Consider the following 20,192-nt stretch of genomic DNA (forward strand, 5'->3'; position numbering starts at 1 on the left):
TGTAATGATCTTAAGGTGGCCAAACAGGTAGAAAAGGCAATGGCAAAAGCTAGGATACTTGGGTGCATAAGGAGAGGAATGCCCAGTATGAAAAAGAAGGTGATGATGTCCCTATATAAGACTCTACTCATTTAGCATACTGTGTACAATTCTGGAGACTGTACCTTCAAAAAGATATAAACAGGATGGAGTCGAAATCAGAGGGCAGCTACTAAAATGGTCAGGGGTCTTCATCATAAAATGTATGGGGACAGATTAAAGATCATATTTGCTTTTTCGAAAGGCTCTGAAAGCTTATTTACTGTAAAGTAGTGGGGAAGTTAAGATACTGAATTAATTGTATACCCCTCAATTGTAGAGAACATCTTAAGTTAGTGAACCACTGTGAATTCTTATTGGAATAATGGGTGGTATACAAAACACAGATAGAATAGAATAGAACAGACTCTCAATATGTACACTTTGGAAGAAAGAGGTGAGAGAGAAGATATGATATACACATTTAAATACCTATGCCACATAAATGTACAGGAGAGTCTCTTTCAATTGAAAGGAAGTTCATGAGAGCTTGGGACAAGCACAGAGAATCTCTAAGGGAGTGATAGGGAGAGTAGATGGCAAGGATGGGCAGACTGGATAGGCCATATGGTCTTTAACTACCCACAATTTTTTATGTTAACAGTACAGACTAGTGAGGAATTCTCTTCTTTGATTTGAGCTATCATGAAGGTACAATCAAACCCCCACGATCCGTTTACCTGCAAAGAAAACAGTGAGTTGAGAGGGTTCACAAAAAACATACTTTACATGTTGGTGCCTAACTACACATTTATGGGGGTAACGTAAATAAAATGTAGCTCCTATCTGAAGGTGTTGATTCCTTTTTTCTAAATTTCCTTGGTAATTAATGCTCTACTTTATGTAATCTTGGATCTAGAGCTATGGACTTGAGTTAAGCTACCTGAGTGGATATCTTCAAAGACAGGAAATTTTTCTTTTTCTTATTATATTATGTTGGATAGCTATACTTTTCTGTACAAGTGATCTTTTGGTTGAAAATTTAAAATGTTGATTGTATATTATCATCATAGCTAAGAGCTTTGATTCAAGGCCTGACTTTGGTTCAGGATCTAAAATGAGAGAAAACCTTACAGGCCCATGACTCTAACCTGAACTTCAGTGTGACTGCAGAACTCATGATCTGTTGTGACAATCTCATGCAGCAGAATGAGGAACGGGCGTAGGTGGAAAAACAGAGTAACATCATTTAGCAACATTGTGGTCATAGATGTTTTAGTGAAAAACAGAACAAGATAACTCCTCAGGAAGATGACTTAGGCTTCCAGGAAGAACAAGTCCATTATTAGCTTTTCCAGTAAATACTAACCACATTATTATAATAGCCAATCAGTATTAACCATTATATTAGCATAGATCCAATAAGGTGTAATTACTGTCATATCACCTGTATCCTGAATGGGCATATAAAAATGAGTGTACTTCCTACTTCAATAGAGAGACAGTCACAGCCAGTACCTTTGTGCAAGCAGGGCTGCTCTCTCATGAGAAAGAGAGATAGTCACAGCCAGTACCTTTGTGCAAGCAGGGCTGCTCTCTCATGAGAAACCAAGCAATTATAATAAATCCTATTGCTTTCTCCTTATGAGTCTTGAGTCTTTTATATCTGCAAATTGGCTTTAGCTGGTAATTTGGGGTGAGGGCGAAAAAGACCCTAAATAAAACATTAGAGACTCAGACACAGAGAACACCTACATATAGCTGTGGTACTGTACTCCCTTAAGCAATTAATTGTACATATACTTGGAGAATAATAAATAAAATTATTTGATTGCTTATATATTCTTTGGAGTCTCACATACAGCTGTACTTTTGTATAGCAATGTTCCATACTCCCAGTAAGATATCACTGATCTGCTAATTGTACAAATACTTGGTAAGAAATAAGGTATTTAATTAAATTCCTAAAGAAGTGCAGCATTGGGTGATTTATTTCTTCCTAGGTATTGGTGGGAGGACCACCATATTGGGAGGGATAAATGCACCCTAATAATACATGATAAATTACAAAAGAAAAAAAGAAAACCCAGTACACACTAGTGGTTGAGACTAAGGTATCTGGAGTTATGTAACAATAAGGGGGCCCTGTTTACTAAGGTGTGCTAGTGTTTTTAGCGCGTGCTAAACACTAGACACTCACATATTCCTATGGGTGTCTCCAGCGTTAGCGCATGCTAAAGATGATAGCACACCTATAATGCGCCTTAGTAAACAGGGTCCTAAATGAATAGAAAAATAATCTTCATATATCCTCTGAGAGGAACAGAATCCCTTTTGTAGGGTGCTAAAAGGCTGCAAGCCAGCACCAGATATATTTTTTAATTTATGTGGATCAGAAATTTTATGAATACAGAATTAAATCATTTTTACATGAGTTAAATGAACAGGGAAAAACTGAGGTTATTTTAAAGTAAATTGTTCTGTATTAATTGTGTTTAATTCAGAAAACAAATAGATTCCACAATAATTACAGTATCATATTTTAGAGGACCACCACCGATAATGCAATAAAGTTAACATGATCAATATTATGTAAACATTTTTTATTTAGACCATTTGCATAGAGCAAATTTAAATACATTTTATTGTGTACATCTAGCAAACCCCAAAACATGAAATTAAAATTTGCTGATTTAGAAAGTAGTAAATATGGCAGATCAATGTCAAAATGGGAAACACCAACTAAAGACATCTAACTATATTTGGAAGTCCACGTCAGTACAGCATTGAAGTTTATAATTTAAGGAAAACAACGCAGAAAAAAATTCATTTAGGAAAACATATTATTAAGGACAAAAATTTATTACTTTTACTAATTGTTGTATAACAAGTTAGCAAAAATTTCCTTGCTTTATAGTAACTTAGAAAAATTCCTATGAATTCACAATTTCTCTCCAGTGGTTCAGAATTACTTTACAGAATATTGCTACCTATACAAAGATTAATTGGTAATGTATTTTAATAACTAACAAAATGCAAGGTAGACATAAATACCCTCCCCCCCCCCACACATACATCCTCTCCAATAGTTATTAGCTCCTTATTCCTCATTCATAAGCTGCACCTGTTGCTCCAATATGAAATTCTTTTGTCAATAAGAACAGGTTCATCTGAAATAGACAAAGGTACAATTATATGCATTTTTTAAAACAAGTTTAGCCCAAATTGCATAATAACTATGAAGACCTTTACTGAATATACTGCAGGAGTCGAAACACTATGAAGACATGGTCCTTAATATGAAGGTGCCTATAACAAGAAAATATGTCTTCTTCCATGCCAAAGTGTAACATGTTGTATAAATCAGTGAAACCAACTACAGTAAAGTCTCAATTATCCGATGTAAATGGGACTGGCCCGTTGTCAGATATGTCACCTTAATTTAGGCGTACTTTATAGAATAAGCTTAAAATGTCCATACGGTATATAGAATACATGTTGAGCTCCAGTCCGTGCAACTAAATTTAGTCATGGGCAGTTATACCAAGAAAAACTTGGTGTAAATACAGACACCTAAATTGGGCACAGACCGGGTGTATTCTATAACAAAGTGCATAGATTTTAGAAGCACCCAAGACCTGCCCATTCCACGCCCATGGCCACACCCACTTTTCAACAATGCGACGCAGAATTTAGACACAGCACATTATAGAATACACTTAGTTCTGCAAATAAATTCTAATGCCAATTAGTGTCAACAATTTCTTGTTAACTGACAATTATCAGTGCTGATTAGCTTGTTAAGTTGCATGGACAAATCAGAATACAACTATTTATGTGCACAACATAAGTCGCGCTTCATAGAATCCGGGGGAAAATGTAAAAATATTTGCCTACTGAAGCTTGGCTCCTTAACTGGCTGCTCTTAACCCATTTTTGCTCAGTGTTCCAAATCTGTTCTACAAATTTAGGGTGAAAATAAAATTTGAGTAAAAACTGGTTAATACAAGGAATTGTATGGATTAAAACGTTTATACCTATAAGTGACAGTACATACACCTGAAGGTAGTGAAAAGTCACCAAGTATAAATGCAAGTCTAATTAAGTGCATCGAGTGATGTGTTACTATTAGATTTATCAGCACTAAACATATCAATTAATTCCAAACATATGTAGGAGTTCCAAAAATGGAAACAAAAAAGAGTAGGGTATCTGATGGCACTTCCAATCGAAGACAAATATGACGTAGGTCCAAATGTAAAACATTTATTAAAATAGAGGATGTTTCTAACTCTCGACACGGTGCTGTTTTACATCAGGAGTCTGAAAGTACAGGCTTATAAAACATAAAATGTAAAATAACATAAACATAAGACAAAAACATGAAGTATAAACCAATCACAGAAACTAAAAATGAAGAAAATGAACCTACACATATAGGGCTAGATTCATCACACCTAAAAAATTGGAGCAAAAAAACCCCAAAACAAAAACAAAAAACCCCCCACAAAAAAAACAAAAAACCCCGCCTAGTTGTATTCTATAAACCGCGCCTAAATTTAGGTGCGGTTTATAGGATATGCCTAAATCTAGGTGTAGTTTATAGAATACACCCAACACTCGTTTTCTTCGATTATATTTCGTTGAGCCATTTACGCCAATGAGCTCCATAGTATCCAAGAGGTAAAAATCAAAATGATGAAGTATAAATAGGCATAAGACAATGTATAAATAGTCAATTCTCACTGAACCAAATATTGTAAAATGTTCTGTAACTAAACATAAAAATCTAGGTCAAAGAGATTACAACTAGAAAACATATGGAACCTAAAAAACCAACCTGAAGGGTGTAGCCTCTAGTGTATCTGAGCAGTAAATGCAGAGCCTAAAGTATAAGAGAGGCCCCGAGTATTGTAATCAAGCTGTACAGAGTCCCCAAAATGTCATGAAATAGATTAAATGTGTCAATGAACACATTTCTCTTTTCAAGACTCATCAAATTCTGGGTGCCAGATTGCTATGGCACCCAGAAATTGCGCTTGGGTGCCTGGGATTTTATGCTTCCAAATGTTGTTTTGCTGGTCTCGCAGTTTCAAGTCCCGTGAGACTTGAAACCGCAAGACTTCTTGCACTGCATGTTAAAGTTCAGAGACAGCCAAATCACGATACAGATATGGAAGATGCACTGTTTGTGAGGCAGCTCTGCAAATAGCAAGGTAAGGGGAATAGGTGCCAGACTCCTAAGCACATAAGTTACTTCCAGGCAACTACTGAGAATGACAGCGAGACAGACTCAGTGAAGGCTAGGGAGGGGATATGAGAGAGAGAGGACCCAGGCTATGGTGATACATAAAACAAAGAAGCAATTATTTCTTTACTTTCAGCTATCAACCTGTCATATAGGTGTGAACATGCTAAGGGAGGGGAGACTGCTGGCTTCATGCAAGTGATTTGCAGAGGCACCTTGAAGGACCTAATTACTAAGGGACCATTTTACTAAGCTGTGTAAGTGTCTACGCGCACCTAACGTGCACCAAAATGGAGTTACTGCACGGCTACCGTGTGGCTCTTGTGGTAATTTCATTTTTGGCGCGCGTCAGACACAGAACAGGGAAAGAGCCTCAGAAAATCGGTTCCTGAAAGAGTTACTGATGATCTCAAAGGGGATACCTGCTCTCTCCCCAACTCTGAAACTCACTAGGGACAATGTTGGAAGGGTGTGGAAGGGGAACAGAATACTGAACACTTTAACATTTTTATGTTGGTGCAATTCGTTAGACTGTATAAGAAAGGCTGAACCCGCATAAGTCAAAGGGAGGTTTTTTTTATGCCGTTGATGGAAGTGGCAAGGATGGAGTGTACTTAGTTGAGATTCTGCGGCTTTTTCCTCCCTTGTGATAAATGTTTGGTGGACTTAAAGCCATTGTTCCATCCCTCAAACTTGATTACTATTTTGTCTCTTTATTGAATTTGTTTTGCAAATGGGTATTTTTCGAGTTTATTTGAATGATCAAGAAATTCATACCATTTAGTCAGCAGTAGCCTTTAGCCCTAAACTATACATAGGTTTCACTATAATATGGTAATTGAAGTTCTGATTCCTTTTATCCTATGCATATACAGTGCCTTTTCTGTATCTTACATACTGTATGGTGTGGAGTGATGTAAGTCTTGTTAATTCTCCTTATGTATATATTTTTTTTCATTAAACTTATAGTGGAACAGCATGTCGGCTTCTCTGTGACTTTGCTGGTTATAACAGACCTCTCTGATCAACAGAGCCAAACTGACAGTCCGGTGACGTCTGTTAATCCAGAAATTTACTGTAGTTGCAATTCTTTCATTATTGCATTGCATTTATGATGGAAAGGAAGGAAGGAAGGAAGGAAGGGAGAAAGGCTCTTCGGCATTGAGAAATGACAATCGAGAATGAATTTGATAGAAACTTCTAAATGATAAGCAGGGAATATGGAATTGCTGTTTAAACTAACAAGAGGACACTTCATGAAATTAATGACCAGCAGACTGAAAACAATCTTAGAAAGTTTTTTTTCCTTTTTTCATGCAGTGTACAATTAAGTTGAGACATTATCTGCATTGACCGTGTCTTCTGGCAATAAACAGTGTGATTCAAAAGAGGTTGGGACAAGTTGCTAGAGGCAAAAGCCACAGAAATTATAAGCGAAATAGACTTGGGATAGTCATTGCTCACCCTGGAAACAAACTATGAACAACAGATCTACTTTTGGGTATTTGTGACATGGACTGGGCCTTGTTAGAGACAGGATGCTTGGATCAAAGGATCCTCATCTGAACTCAGCATGACCTTTATGTTCTTACTAGTAAAAAAGGCCTGTTTCTCACACAAATGAAACGGGCGCTAGCAAGGTTATCTTCCGAGTTCCAGGCCCCCTCCTTCTCCTGTGAGTTCCAGGCCTCCCTCTGTCTCCTCCGAGTTCCAGGTCCACCCTCCCTCCCTCCTCTCCTCCAAGTTGCAGGCCCACCCTATCCTCCGAGTTCCAGGCCCCCTCCGAGTTTCAGCCTGGCCCCCTTCCTCCGAGTTCCAGGCCTCCTCCCTCCCTCTCTCTCCTCAGAGTTCCAGGCCCTCTCCCTCCCTCCCACTCCAAGTTCCTGGCCCCCCCTCTCCTCCGAGTTCTAGCCTGGCCCCCTCCCTCCCCCTCATCTGAGTTCCAGACCCCCTTCTCCTCCGAGTTCCAGGCCCCCTCCCTTCCTCTGAGTGCTAGCCCGACCTGCGCTGGCCGACCTCTTCTCCCAGTCCACCGCCTGCCTGTCGCCTTCCTGCGTGCCGCCCAGAATTTAAAAGTTCTTATCTCGGGGTCCGGCGGCAGCAGTGAAAGGTGAGCAGGCACGGGGCTTCAGCCTACCTTTCCTTCTCTCTCAGCTCTGCCTCTGGTCCCGTCCTCATTTCCTGTTTCCGCAAGGGCGGGACCAGAGGCAGAGCTGAGAGAGCCTGATAGCCTTTCACTGCTGCCGCCGGAACCCGAGGTAAGAACTTTTAAATTCTGGGCGGCACGCAGGAAGGCGAAGAGAAGGCAAAGGACTGGGAGAAGAGGGCGGGCAGAGCAGGTTGGGCTACCACTCAAAGGAGAGGGGAGGAGGGAGGGGGCGATTCTCTCCTCCCCTCGATTTGTACCTGAACGTTCTCTGGCTGGCTGGCACTGGCTTCCCTTCCCTCTCACTGTTCCGCCCTCTGACGTCATTACATTTTGATGCAAGGGTGGGGCAATGAGTGGTTATGGATGTTACAAACCCAGGCATCCAGACGTAGAACGTTGGAGGTGCAAATAATTATTACACAGGATTGTATCAATACATAAATACATTTAAAAAGGCAGGGGAGCTGAGGGAATGTCAGGATCAAAACAAGGAGAAGTTTTTCCAATGCAAAATAAAATGCTTGTCTCATTCAATGCAAAAAGGCTAAGTGAGCTTTGTGGTGTATGTCTTGTGGAGCCAGTAGCGCATGCTAGACTTGGCAGAATACAGAAATATTTCCCATGGTGCGGGGCTAAAACGGCTAGGCTCTTTAGCTTGGAGAAGATGGCTGAGGGGAGACATGATAGAGTTCTATAAAATAATGAGTGGAGTGGAAAGGGTAGACGTGAAGAGTCTGTTTACTCTTTTCAAAAATACTAAGACTAGGGGGCATTCGATGAAGCTACAAAGTAGTAAATTTAAAACAAATCGGAGAAAATGTTTCTTCACTCAACGTGTAATTAAACTCTGGAATTCATTGCCAGAAAATGTGGTAAAGGCGGTTAGCTTAACGGGGTTTAAAAAAAAGGTTTGGACGGCTTCGTAAAGGAAAAGTCCATAGACCATCATTAAAATAGACTTGGGGAAATTCCACTGCTTATTTCTGGGATAAGCAACTTAAAATGTTTTGTACTTTTTGGGATCTTGCCAGGTATTTGTGACCTGGATTGGCTACTGTTGGAAACAGGATGCTGGGATTGATGGAACTTTAGTCTGTCCCAGTATGGCAATACTTATGTACCTGGATAAATTGCCTATACATACTACAGCTTATTTATCCTAGATAGTAGCTCTCTTTGGTAAGAATACAATTGACAGACTGGAGACCATAATCAACATACCTTGACATACGCAAGAGTTGCATAAAATTAATCCATTCGGAGACATTGCCCCAGATGACATTACCCACATGTGTGACCAATTCAGTCTGTTAGCCTAAGAAAAAGCTAATATTCTTTTCTTTTTAGCAGTCAATTATTCATTCAGTTCTGTACTTCTAGGGCTCAGAGGAAGGTAAAATAGAAACATACAGCTACAAATTCATGTAAATTTCAAACAATAAAAAAGCAAAATTTAAAATTTAAAAACAGCAAAGAAAAGTTCAAGTTGCGACATGCTAAAGTCCATGTTCTAAGGTTACACTGTATATGTATGACTTACAGTCCGTTCTCATTATTTTCGCGTTCAGCATTCACTATTTTGCTTATCTGCAGAGATGCAAATAGCGATCAGCATTCGTGGTACTGTGGGTATTCGCGGACATGCGCCTTTCACTTTCGTGTTTTTGGAGTTTGCCTGTTTGCTTCTGGAAACTGCCACCAAGCATCCTAGAGCAGCCAAGAAGGATTTTCTTGCCTCGAAAAACTACTGTACTTGCATTTGCTTGTGTTGTCCAATGCAGGAACCAAACCCTGTATTTTCTATAGGGGAATGTATTTACTTTCACGGTTTTGATGGAAACTGGTATTGCTGGAACCTAACCCCTATTTCCCATAAGTACATTTTTTCAGTATTCACAATTTCGTGGTTCACGATGTTTCTGTGGAACCATATACCGTCGCGAATACTGAGAACGGACTGTACTGCTGAATTTGATTTGCATCACAAATGAATCTTAGGTCTATGTCATTAAAAGTAATAATTCACAGACACGGGAAGGAGACAGTTCTTCAAATTAGTGCATTTTAAAGAAGATGACCATCTTTAAATAGGAAATATGTTTTAATCTATTATGAACTTCTAATCTGAAGACCAACCTTCGAGGATGATTGGCATCAAACAAAGTTGTGTCATCTTCATCATCATCTTGTTCTAATGGTGTCAATTCCATATTTTCTATGTTGGTGTCAAGAACACCATACTTCCTGGTCTTTTTGTTTCGCTTTCTTGTCCTGTAATGTAAAATTTAGAAATAAAACATTCAAACTTGTACTGCACTATGATTTTATTTTATTAGTTTTAAGTATAACATCCATCCAAATTCATTACAAAATACAATGTAACTTCCATTTCATAAGAACCATATGGTAACAAACATATAACTACAATACTGTTATAGTTCATAAATTCAAATTAAGTATACAACAGGTAATCAAAAATGGAAGAAATACAAAAATAAATGATAATTTGGAGGGAAAAACTAAGCACAGAGGGGAAAATTAAGAAAGGGAAGAAAGGGGAAAAGGGGATCAGATGATTGTGCTCAGATGACTAACTAGCAGTATTTCATTCCAAATATTGCTGCAATGTTAACCAAACTTTGTTATTAGACATCTGGAAATGACCAGTATAGGCTGTACAAAATGTATGTTCAGTTGTGAATTATTCTTCCAGTTGGATAGAATATATTTGAGAGTTATTGCTATCAACGTGTCAAAAAATTTAGAATCATACCCACCCAGAGAGTGATCCAATGTTATTGAACCAAACATTATCTTTGTAGGGGTTAGGATTTCAGTGAAATTAAATATAGATGAGATAATTTGCCATACTTTGGACCAAAAACGATTAGTTTCATAACATTCAAAGATTAAATGGAGAAGAGTACCTTGATGTTCATTACATGACCAACATAAATTATCTTTCAACAAACCTGCAACCTTCGTTTTTTGAGGAGTCCATAAGACTCTATGATGTAGAAAAAAAAGCGATTGAAGGAAGGTTGAGGAAGCAATGGGTTTGCTTGTTTTAAGCCCAAAACGTATTCCATTGATGGTTAGTAAATGAACACTGCAAGTCAGATTCCCATACTGAACGCAGACCTATCTTTTCCTTTAAAGTGGATTGTATTATAAATGAATAAAGTTCAGATACCACATGCCCTTTTTGGTGAACTGGGATGATAAATTGCTATATGGAAGGTTGGATATTGCACTATGATTTTAAAGGAAAATTATTTACATCATACATTGGTTATGTTCTAACCAGCATCTAAGGGTCTCCTCTTTATTTTACAAATTATACATCATTAGCAACAGTGTACATTAACATTAAATGCCAGTGAATTAAATAGGCTTCCTCTAGAATCAAAGTTGTTAAAATAACATTAAATGCAGTGCACTGTGTAAACAAGATTTTTGTGACGATAAGATTCATGCAGTTCTAATTATATACATGGAAATTTTCAGGCTATTGCTGCTACATCTCTCTTTCATACTGTATTCCATATCATAGATTCTATTGCACAGTTAAGACTATTTTCAGAATTAATATGTCATGAATTTCAAATGTCTAATAAAAACGGCCCATTATGTTGAAATATGTGCTTTAAAACAGGAAAAAAAATCCTTTAAAATTTTTATGACTTCTTAAAATATGTAAGAGACTTACGGCCCTGTTTACTAAGCCGTGCTATAGGTGCACTAGCGTTTTTAGTGCACATTAATGTCACAGACACCCACAGGACTATTTGGGCGTCTGTAATTTTAGCACATGCTAATTTTTATTGTGCGCTAAAAATGCTAGCGCACCTTAATAAACAGGGTCCTTAAAGGGTTAGAAAGTAATCTACCTCATCAATTCTGGAAACATCACTTACTTAGGCTTCCTTTTTACTAAGGTATGCTAAGAATTACTGCATGCTAACTGCTGTGCAGTCCACTGTATACTTATGGGCTTTTTAGCATTTAACACACACTAATTTGTTAGAGCATTTTAGTAAAAGGATCTCTTAGGGAGACTTTTTCTATAATCAAAACCAATATTCACAAAAAAGTATTGCTAACTCAGAATTGCTACAAAATACTCTAAAAAGGCTAAACAAAACATTTTAATGAATGTGGAAACATCTTTATCTTTTATATTTGATTCAATCAAGAATGATGAAACTCTGACAGCAGAACATTTTAACAACTTGCGGGGGGGGGGGGTCTTTAACTAAACTGCGGCAGCGTTTTTAGCTCACGACAGATATCAGCTGGTGGTAAACGCCGAGACGCCCATAGGAATATAATGGGAGTCTCAGCGTTTACGTTCAGCCAATTTCTACTATCGCAGCTTAGTAAAATCCCCCCTCAGAGAGATTGCACATGAAAGAACATGCTTTTTTTTTTTTATTATGTAGAATCAGACATCATGGTTTTCTCCTTGCTGAATAATCATGACTCACTGGTTTTAGTTTCCAGGATCACCCTGGTGTACTTTTAAAAACGTGCACTACACTCCAATTCCAACTCCACGTTATATTTATGATAGGTAACAGAGTACCAGTAACAGGTCTGCAATTTCATTTCTGAATTCTGAAATCTAGTGTGTACGACATTTGGTACTGATTTGTTGCCGATTAGTATGTCAGTTTGTTCAATTACATCTTCTAGATTCATCATAATTTGTTTCAATTTTTCAGAATTGTCATCAAAGAGAGTTACTGGTGAATCTCCCAAACATCATCTTTCATAAAAGCAAAACAAAGAATTTATTTAGTTTTCTTGCTATGGCCTTGACCACGATGAAAACAAACTGGAGACAGCCCACTGCAGAATAGAAGCAAACAGCACATCAGTAGTGATCCAAGGAAAGAGTGGACAAGAGTTCATTCCAACAAGAATTTATTAGAAACAAGACCCGGCCTTGCCAAGTTTCAGACAGACCTTCATCGGGGGTCTATAATTACATATAAAAACAATTAAAACCATGAATGATCATCACAAATATAATAGAAAAATAAAAAATAATAAAGAAGCATAATACATAATAAACAATAAAATATTACCACACAGGTTTCCAAAGCAAATCAATGAGGCTTAAAGAAGGTGCTTCAATTCCCTGTAGGCATCATGCTTCTCAAAAAGAAGGATCCTTACAAGGATGATTTGAATATAAATATTAAACAAATAAGTATAATAATATCAAATAAGCAACCTGGTAGAACCACAATGTACACCTTATCCCACAATATGACCGATGTATGATATATATCATGAAGAAACTTTTGTTCTGTTTTCACTGAAGAAAATCCTGGAGAAGGACCACGATTGATTGGCAAAAGTACATATGAGAATGGAGCGGATATAGCACTGTTCACGGAAGTGAGTGTGTATGAACAACTTGAAAATCTAAAGGTGGACAAAGCCATGGGACCGAACGGGATCCACCCCAGGATATCGAGGGAGCTCAGAGAGGTTCTGGCGGGTCCCTCTTAAAGATTTGTTTAATAAATCCTTGGAGACGGGAGAGGTTCCGTGGGATTGGAGAACAGCGGATGTGGTCCCTCGTCACAAAAGTGGTGATAGGGAAGAAGCTGGAAACTACAGGCCGGTGAGCCTCACTTCGGTTATTGGAAAAGTAATGGAAGCGATGCTGAAGGAAAGGATAGTGAATTTCCTGGAAGTCAATAAGTTGCAAGATCCCAGACAACATGGTGGTAAATCATGCCAAACGAATCTCATTGAATTCTTTGACTGGGTGATCGGAGTTTGAATCAGGAACATGCTATAGATGTAATCTACTTAAATTTCAGCAACGCTTTTGACACGGTTCCCCACAGGAGGCTCTTGAATAAACTTGACACATGGAAAGAATCACAAAGAAAATACAAAAATGAGATTAAAAAATCCAAACGGAATTACTATAAAGCACAAGTTGGAACTGACTTCAAGGACATGAAGAAATTATACAAACTACTAGACACCAAACCAGTTACCATATCAAATACCGACATTCCACCAGCAGAAGAACTTGCCAAATACTTTAAAGAAAACATTTACAACATACGCAAAACCATGTCTCATGAAAACATTAACCTTGATACCTTCCTTGACGAACTAGACCCACACTCTGGAGAATACCCAGCAGATCGATCTTGGTCAAACTTCACCCAAACTACAGACAAAATAGTTGCACAGGTAACCAGAAAACTCTCATCTGCTCACTGTCAACTCGACGCATGTCCCAACTATTTAATGAAATCACCACCTGACCGATTCATTGAAATCTTACATCCCATCTAAACTACATGTTCCAACAAGGCTTATTTCTCAAGGACAAAAGCAACATTTTACTTACACTATTACCAAAGACACCAAGAAATCAAATGATATCACCAACTATCATCCTGTGGCATCCATCCCACTGACAACCAAACTGATAGAAAGTACCATAGCCAAACAACTCACAGAGTATATCGACAAATTCTCAATACTTCATGAATCACAATCCGGTTTCAGACCCCTCCATAGTACAGAAACTGTACTGGTATCTCTTCTTGCCATATTCAAGCAAGAAATTGCACTAGGTAATAACATTCTCCTACTTCAACATGTCTAGCGCATTCAATATGGTAGACCACAATATACTACTAAGTATACTCGACAGGATAGGAATCGGAGGGAATATACTCAAATGGATCAAGGGGTTCCTAACCACAAGGTCATTATCAAGTAAAGTCAAACTCCAACATCTCTCCACCCTGGGAAACCAACTATGGAGTACCTCAGGGATCACCTCTCTCACTCATCCTTTTCAACCTAATGATGACCCCCTTAGCCAAGTCTCTTTTCAATCAAGGCCTTAATCCTTTTCTGTATGCTGATGATGTCACAATATACATACCTTTCAAATCGAACCTTTCAGAAATCACCAATATAATAAAAAACAGCCTAAGCCTAATGGATACCTGGGCTATGACATTCAAACTAAAACTCAATAAAGAAAAAACACACTGCCTTATTCTTTCATCTCAACATTTTACAAACTACCCCACATATCCTGAAACACACTCTTCCAATCTCAGATAACCTGAAAATCCTCAGCATTATTATTGAAAGCAACCTAATGCTAAAGAACCAAGCCACCGCCATTACAAAGAAAATGTTCCACACAATGTGGAAACTCAAGCGGGTAAAACAATTCTTCCCGAGGGAAACTTTTCGCAACATGACTCAAACAATGGTATTAACACATGTCGATTACTGCAATGGAGTACATGCGGGTTACAGGGAACAAAACTACAGACTGCTCAGAAAATGGCAGCCAGGCTTATCTATGGAAAATCTAAATTTGAAAGTGCAAAACCCCTCCGGGAAAAACTACACTGGCTACCAATCAAGGAACGTATCACTTTCAAGATTTGTACCTTTGTTCACAGAATAATACATGGTCTAGTTCCGAGCTATATGTCTGAACTAATCAACTTACCAATTAGAAACACAACTGAATCAGCCAGAACGTACTTAACTCTTCACTTTCCAAGCTGAAAAAGCCTGAAGTATAAATCAATATATGCGTCAAGTTTCTCTTACATATGCAAACAGCTCTGGAATTCTCTACCAAAACGCCCGAAATCTACAAATAATCATCTAGAATTCCGAAAAAAAACCTAAAAACTCACCTGTTCAAAAAGGCATACCCCACAGTATCTGACATAAACACCGAATAATGAAATATCGCATTTTAATCAGGAAACGGACAGTTTTCAACCCTGACGCATAATCACACCCTAACATTTTGTCTGAATCACCCCAACCTATTTACCGATACTTATTTACTGCACTTGTCACTGTAATAGTACCCCTATACTATATTTGTTCACACCGGAGTCTGTAACCACCTCTACGTAAGTCACGTTGAGCCTACTAATAAGTGGGAAAAGATTATGTAACAAATAAATAATAAATAAATAAAATTAAGAGAGGTTAAAAGGAACTAAAATGTGTGGATAGGACAGAGGCTGTCACAAATAGTAGAAGCAGCTCTTGAAGGTTGCTTGAATTTAGGGAATCAGAGCAAGTGTTGAATCTAACTGTATTCCAAGATTCCTGACGTGTGATTTTGATGTCAGGGGGCCAGAGAAGCTCGGTTTTACTTGGGTTCAGGCAAAGTATATAAGGTGGTGCCTACCTTCCCAGCAAACCCCATGAGCAAGAGCCCATAGACTGAGTCTCAGGACCTTGGAAGGAATACCTTCTTCAGACTCAATTAAGCAAATGTTTTGTGGACTGATCTCTGGGAGTCAATCACTGACCACATGACTCAACTTCTGGACTGCAGGCAATGAACTGTGTATTAGAGAGTCAGATCTGTATCAAGACATACTGCACATCAGTCTAATCTATTCTGCACCTTCTCCTGGATGGAGATGGTGCAAGTTAGAGTCTATCACATGTATTTTGTGAGGACCTAGGGCCTAGGCTGTTCATACAACAGCTTCACAGAAACATACATAATATCAGCAGGAGGACCATTTTAGCCTATTCACTCTGTCCATTTCTGCCTACCTGTTTTGTCACTAGTCTTACTAGTTCTGTCATCATCCCTGCTGCTCTGCTGCTAAGATCTATATCCAGTCAATATTTAAAGCAATTTAAGCGGGCAGGAGCATGCTGAAATCGCTTACCACCACCTAACCCCTGATATTCAGCAGCACTAAAGCTGAACATCTTCTCTGACAGGCCCTAGAAAAAATTTGAAGTACAGGGGCAGCATTAGGGAGGAGCAAGCAATATTAAGTGCCAGGACACACATAGCTAAGTGGGTTAATTTCAGATACCTCAAAACCTATCCTAAGTTAACCTACTTAGTTATGCAGGCCCCAGAACTGAATATCATCCGGGGCATGCAAACTTGTATTTGTCTTCCTCCCTCCGCCAGTGAGTCAGGAACCCCTCCCACCCCTCCCCTGGTCACAAGCAAGGAGGGTGCTCAAGCACCCACAGAGCTGGTACCTATGTTCTAGGGAAGGGGTACTCAAACTTGTCCTAGGGTCTACAAGCCAGCCGGGTTTTCCAGACATCCCTAATGAATATGCATGAATACATTTGCATGCCTGTCACCGTCATTATATGCAAATCTCTCTTATGCATATTCATTAGGGATATCTGGAAAATCTGACTGGCTTGTGGACCCCCAGGACAGGTTTGATTACCACTGTTCTAGTGAACTGATGTAAAAGAAGCCAACACGTTTATGTGGTAGCCTGAATCTTAGTAAACTAAACCTGGGAAGAAACTAGCTCATTCAAGATGAGGCATGTGAAGTATTATCAGTTAAGTATTAACAGTTCTATGTATTTGCCTAAGTAAAAAATATGTTAAACACAACCCATCCAAAGAGCAGGTTTCTTAGGCAAACTGTGAAATAAGTATTTGTGATCTTGGATAAGAAAAGATCAAGTAAATTAGTTAAAAAAAACTGTTAGGAAAAGATTGCAAAACTTACATAATAATCTAGTGAATTTGTCTAAAAGTCAGCTGGAATAACAATTTCCAATATTAAACATGGTAGAAATAGGGAAAGGGGGGAGGGAATGGGACTTAATATACCGCCTTTCTGTGGTTTTCCCCAACTACATTTAAAGCAGCTTACATATTATATACAGGTACTTATTTGCACCTGGGCCAATGGAGGGTTAAGTGACTTGCCCAGGGTCACAAGGAGCTGCAGTGCGAATTGAACCCAGTTCCCCAGGATCAAGGTCCGCTGCACTGACCACTAGGCTACTCCTCCACTCCCATAGTTTGGGGAGATACCAAAAACACCTACTACAACCGATTCATACATGTGCTGGAATATTGCAGTCCATGCTAGACTCCTTTCTAAGTACTACAATATCCCAATTTACAACAACGTGATCTATATATAAAAAACAACAACTTTAACGTATAACGTGGATTACCTCTGTTGCAGATACAATGCACAAGTTTCCTAATGTAATCCTCGTCCCCTAACCCCCAGCCCCATTCCCAATATATTGTATGCGCTTTAATACCTCCTGGGTTGGGACACGCCTGTCTGTTCTCCCCGTCCCCCTGCCCTCTTCTTACCTGATAGTTCGAATAACAAAATAGACGATGACGGCTGCGCTGACCACCACCAGCACGGCCAGGGCTCTTTGGGTGCTGGGTAGTTTGTTAGCCTTCGAGGGCGTAGTTTTGCTCTTAGTCGTCTCTTCTCGCGAAGGAACGAGCTGCTCCTTGTGGCCTGTGCTGCCATTAAGGGCCGGGGTGGTGGGCGATGATGAAGAAGGCACTGAGTGCGACATCCGGTTATTGATGTCGGCGACGGCTATCCGTGTGTCTAACTGGCTACTGACAAGTGCAAGTAGCAACCCCAGCAGCGGGCAGACTGCCTGCAGCCGGCTCGGGGGGCCCAGCATCTTCTGACTTCGCCGCCCGGTTACCGGCTGCGTTAGCCCCCTCCTCGGGCTACTGCCTGCCCGGCAGTCTAGGGACAGTGGGAGCGGAAAGAACCCCTAGCTGCCATGGACGCTTCCCAGCTGTTGCGAAGCTGACGCGCAATTATGACGTAAAAAGATAACCCTCGATCGTCGACGATGTCATTCTTCCCTGTGTGGAGTAGCCGGATGACTCTACCAGGTTAGCCTGACTTGTGGCCAAAGATAGAACTACAGCTCCCGCTACGCCCTACGAAAAAGCAGCACAGGGACATGTTGGTACCTCATGACCTGCTGTATCTGCTATTGGTTCTCTTTTGGTAAGAAACTGTCGGCTGAGGCCTCCTTGTGGTAAACTGTGCACTGTGTATTGTAAGGGTCAAGGAGGTTGAAGAAAACAGGATACGGGGTGTTCCTATCTAGTCCATTATACGGGCTGAAGCCAGTAGGCGGAGCTTTAGTTCACCCAAAACAATAGCATTAGCAAACGCTATTGAAAACAATAGCAAAAGATTATTAAAAATAAATGCGTGGCCCATCTGTAAAAAAAAGTCTAAAGCTGTTCCTGTTGGATAGGTAGTGCCTTAAAACGTGGAGGACGAAAAATGTTTTTACTTATTTGACAGCTTTTTAATTTATTTGAAAGCTTCCGTAGGTATAAATATCATGAAATTAAAATTGTGTATCACTAAAACAGCTTTAAAATTATTATAGCTGGTAGAAACAGCAGTTATAACCTCTGTATTTTGTGCCTACTTTTACAATACAGATAGTGAGATTTCAGTGAGGATATCTTGTTTCTTGATGGTTTCATCTTAACTGTTGTAATCTGCCTTGGGAAGCCTGGTGTTATAAAGATGGAATATACTGAAATTAAATGGAAGTAAAATTAAACTCTCCTTTTATTGGAGCACATGGAATTACATCTGCATCTGTTTTGTAGAAGTTTACATTTTAGATACACAAATGGATTATTCAGTTTTGAGCAAATTTCAGAGACAAGTGGTTCTATAAGTCAAAATAAAAATAAATATTTTCTTTCATGCAGATCTCTCATTTGTTTAAACATAACTAAATGGGCTATAAGTCCTTTTTGCTTTGGTTTTCTTATATTTTGTTCTTGTGCTGACTTATACTGTGCCAAAATTGAAGACTCTTATCTCTTCTAAATGGTCGAAGGAGCTCACTGTCCACACTAAATGGTTGGGTTCTGGCTGTACATGAGGAATTGTGATATTGAATAAATAAGTACATGTTTGTGTCCCTTGTCATGCATCCAAAGGTTATATAATCCTTTTAAGATAGCCCATTAATCGTTTAACTTATTAGTGGACCATAACCACAGAGGCATGGTTTGGTCACATTTTCAATGTTGCAATACTAGGGCCCAACAAAGGCACAGGTTATTTTGAGTTAGTCTTCACCGGACCAAATTTGCTTTCATTGTGCCATCACCATCCAGATGGATGGGCAGTGTCTTAAAAGATGGAGGATATAGGATTTTTTTTTTTTTTTTACATTTATATCCTACATTATCCCAAGCAAACTTAGGTTCAATGTGGTTTACATGAAAATACAGTGAGACATAATAATAGAATTCAGTTATATCATGGGACCAAGTACATGGATATGTCTGAAACATTTAACAAAGATGAGATTACCGTATATACCCAGCTGCACATGTAAAAATCTGTCCTTTAATGATGCCACATGTTCAGAAATCATAGCCATATGTATAGACAGTTATTCAAATATTAATCACATGCATACACCAGAACAGGCATCCATACACACATTGCAAAAGTAAACAACAACTTCTACAGAGTACATCCAAATTTAATTTGTATTTTCTCATTTCCATCTTCCAAAATTCCAGACAGCAAATGTACAGATCAGCAGGACCCAAAGAAGTCCAAAACAAGTAAAGTAAATTTAAAAAAGGGGTCCTTTTACTAGGTGCAACAAAAAATGGCCTTTTTTCCCAGCAGTCCACAGCTTGATATAAGGATGAAGTCAGAGTAACGAGATCAGCTTTGTGCAGCACAGGAAGTTGATATACTGTTAAACATCACACCTGCTGCTGGTGTAGTGTGAAGGAGGGAGGACTGGAGCAACAGCAAAAGTTGTTCCTACTGCACAGGACATGCAGCAGGGAGAAGAAACGTTCTGCTCTTCTGTCCTAACTGGAATTGGGGATTAGAGGAATAGAGAAGAAAATGTTAAATTAAGTTATTTTCTGAAGAAATCAATATGGGATATACCCACAGTTTGATGAAAATTTGGAATGCGA

General features: G+C 39.0%; 1 protein-coding gene across 1 annotated transcript; it reads right to left on the minus strand.

The window, feature by feature from the left end:
- Positions 1-2,604: 2,604 nt before the first annotated feature.
- FAM174A (family with sequence similarity 174 member A) lies at positions 2,605-18,317 on the minus strand. Its single transcript, XM_030192322.1, has 3 exons — positions 17,553-18,317; positions 9,552-9,686; positions 2,605-3,188 (listed from the first exon to the last, which is right to left on the minus strand). The coding sequence occupies exons 1-3, from the start codon at positions 17,882-17,884 to the stop codon at positions 3,185-3,187; spliced, it is 471 nt and encodes a 156-aa protein (XP_030048182.1). The 5' UTR covers positions 17,885-18,317; the 3' UTR covers positions 2,605-3,184.
- Positions 18,318-20,192: the final 1,875 nt, after the last annotated feature.

Source organism: Microcaecilia unicolor, chromosome 2 (genome assembly GCF_901765095.1).
Source record: "Microcaecilia unicolor chromosome 2, aMicUni1.1, whole genome shotgun sequence".
Taxonomy (NCBI): domain Eukaryota; kingdom Metazoa; phylum Chordata; class Amphibia; order Gymnophiona; family Siphonopidae; genus Microcaecilia; species Microcaecilia unicolor.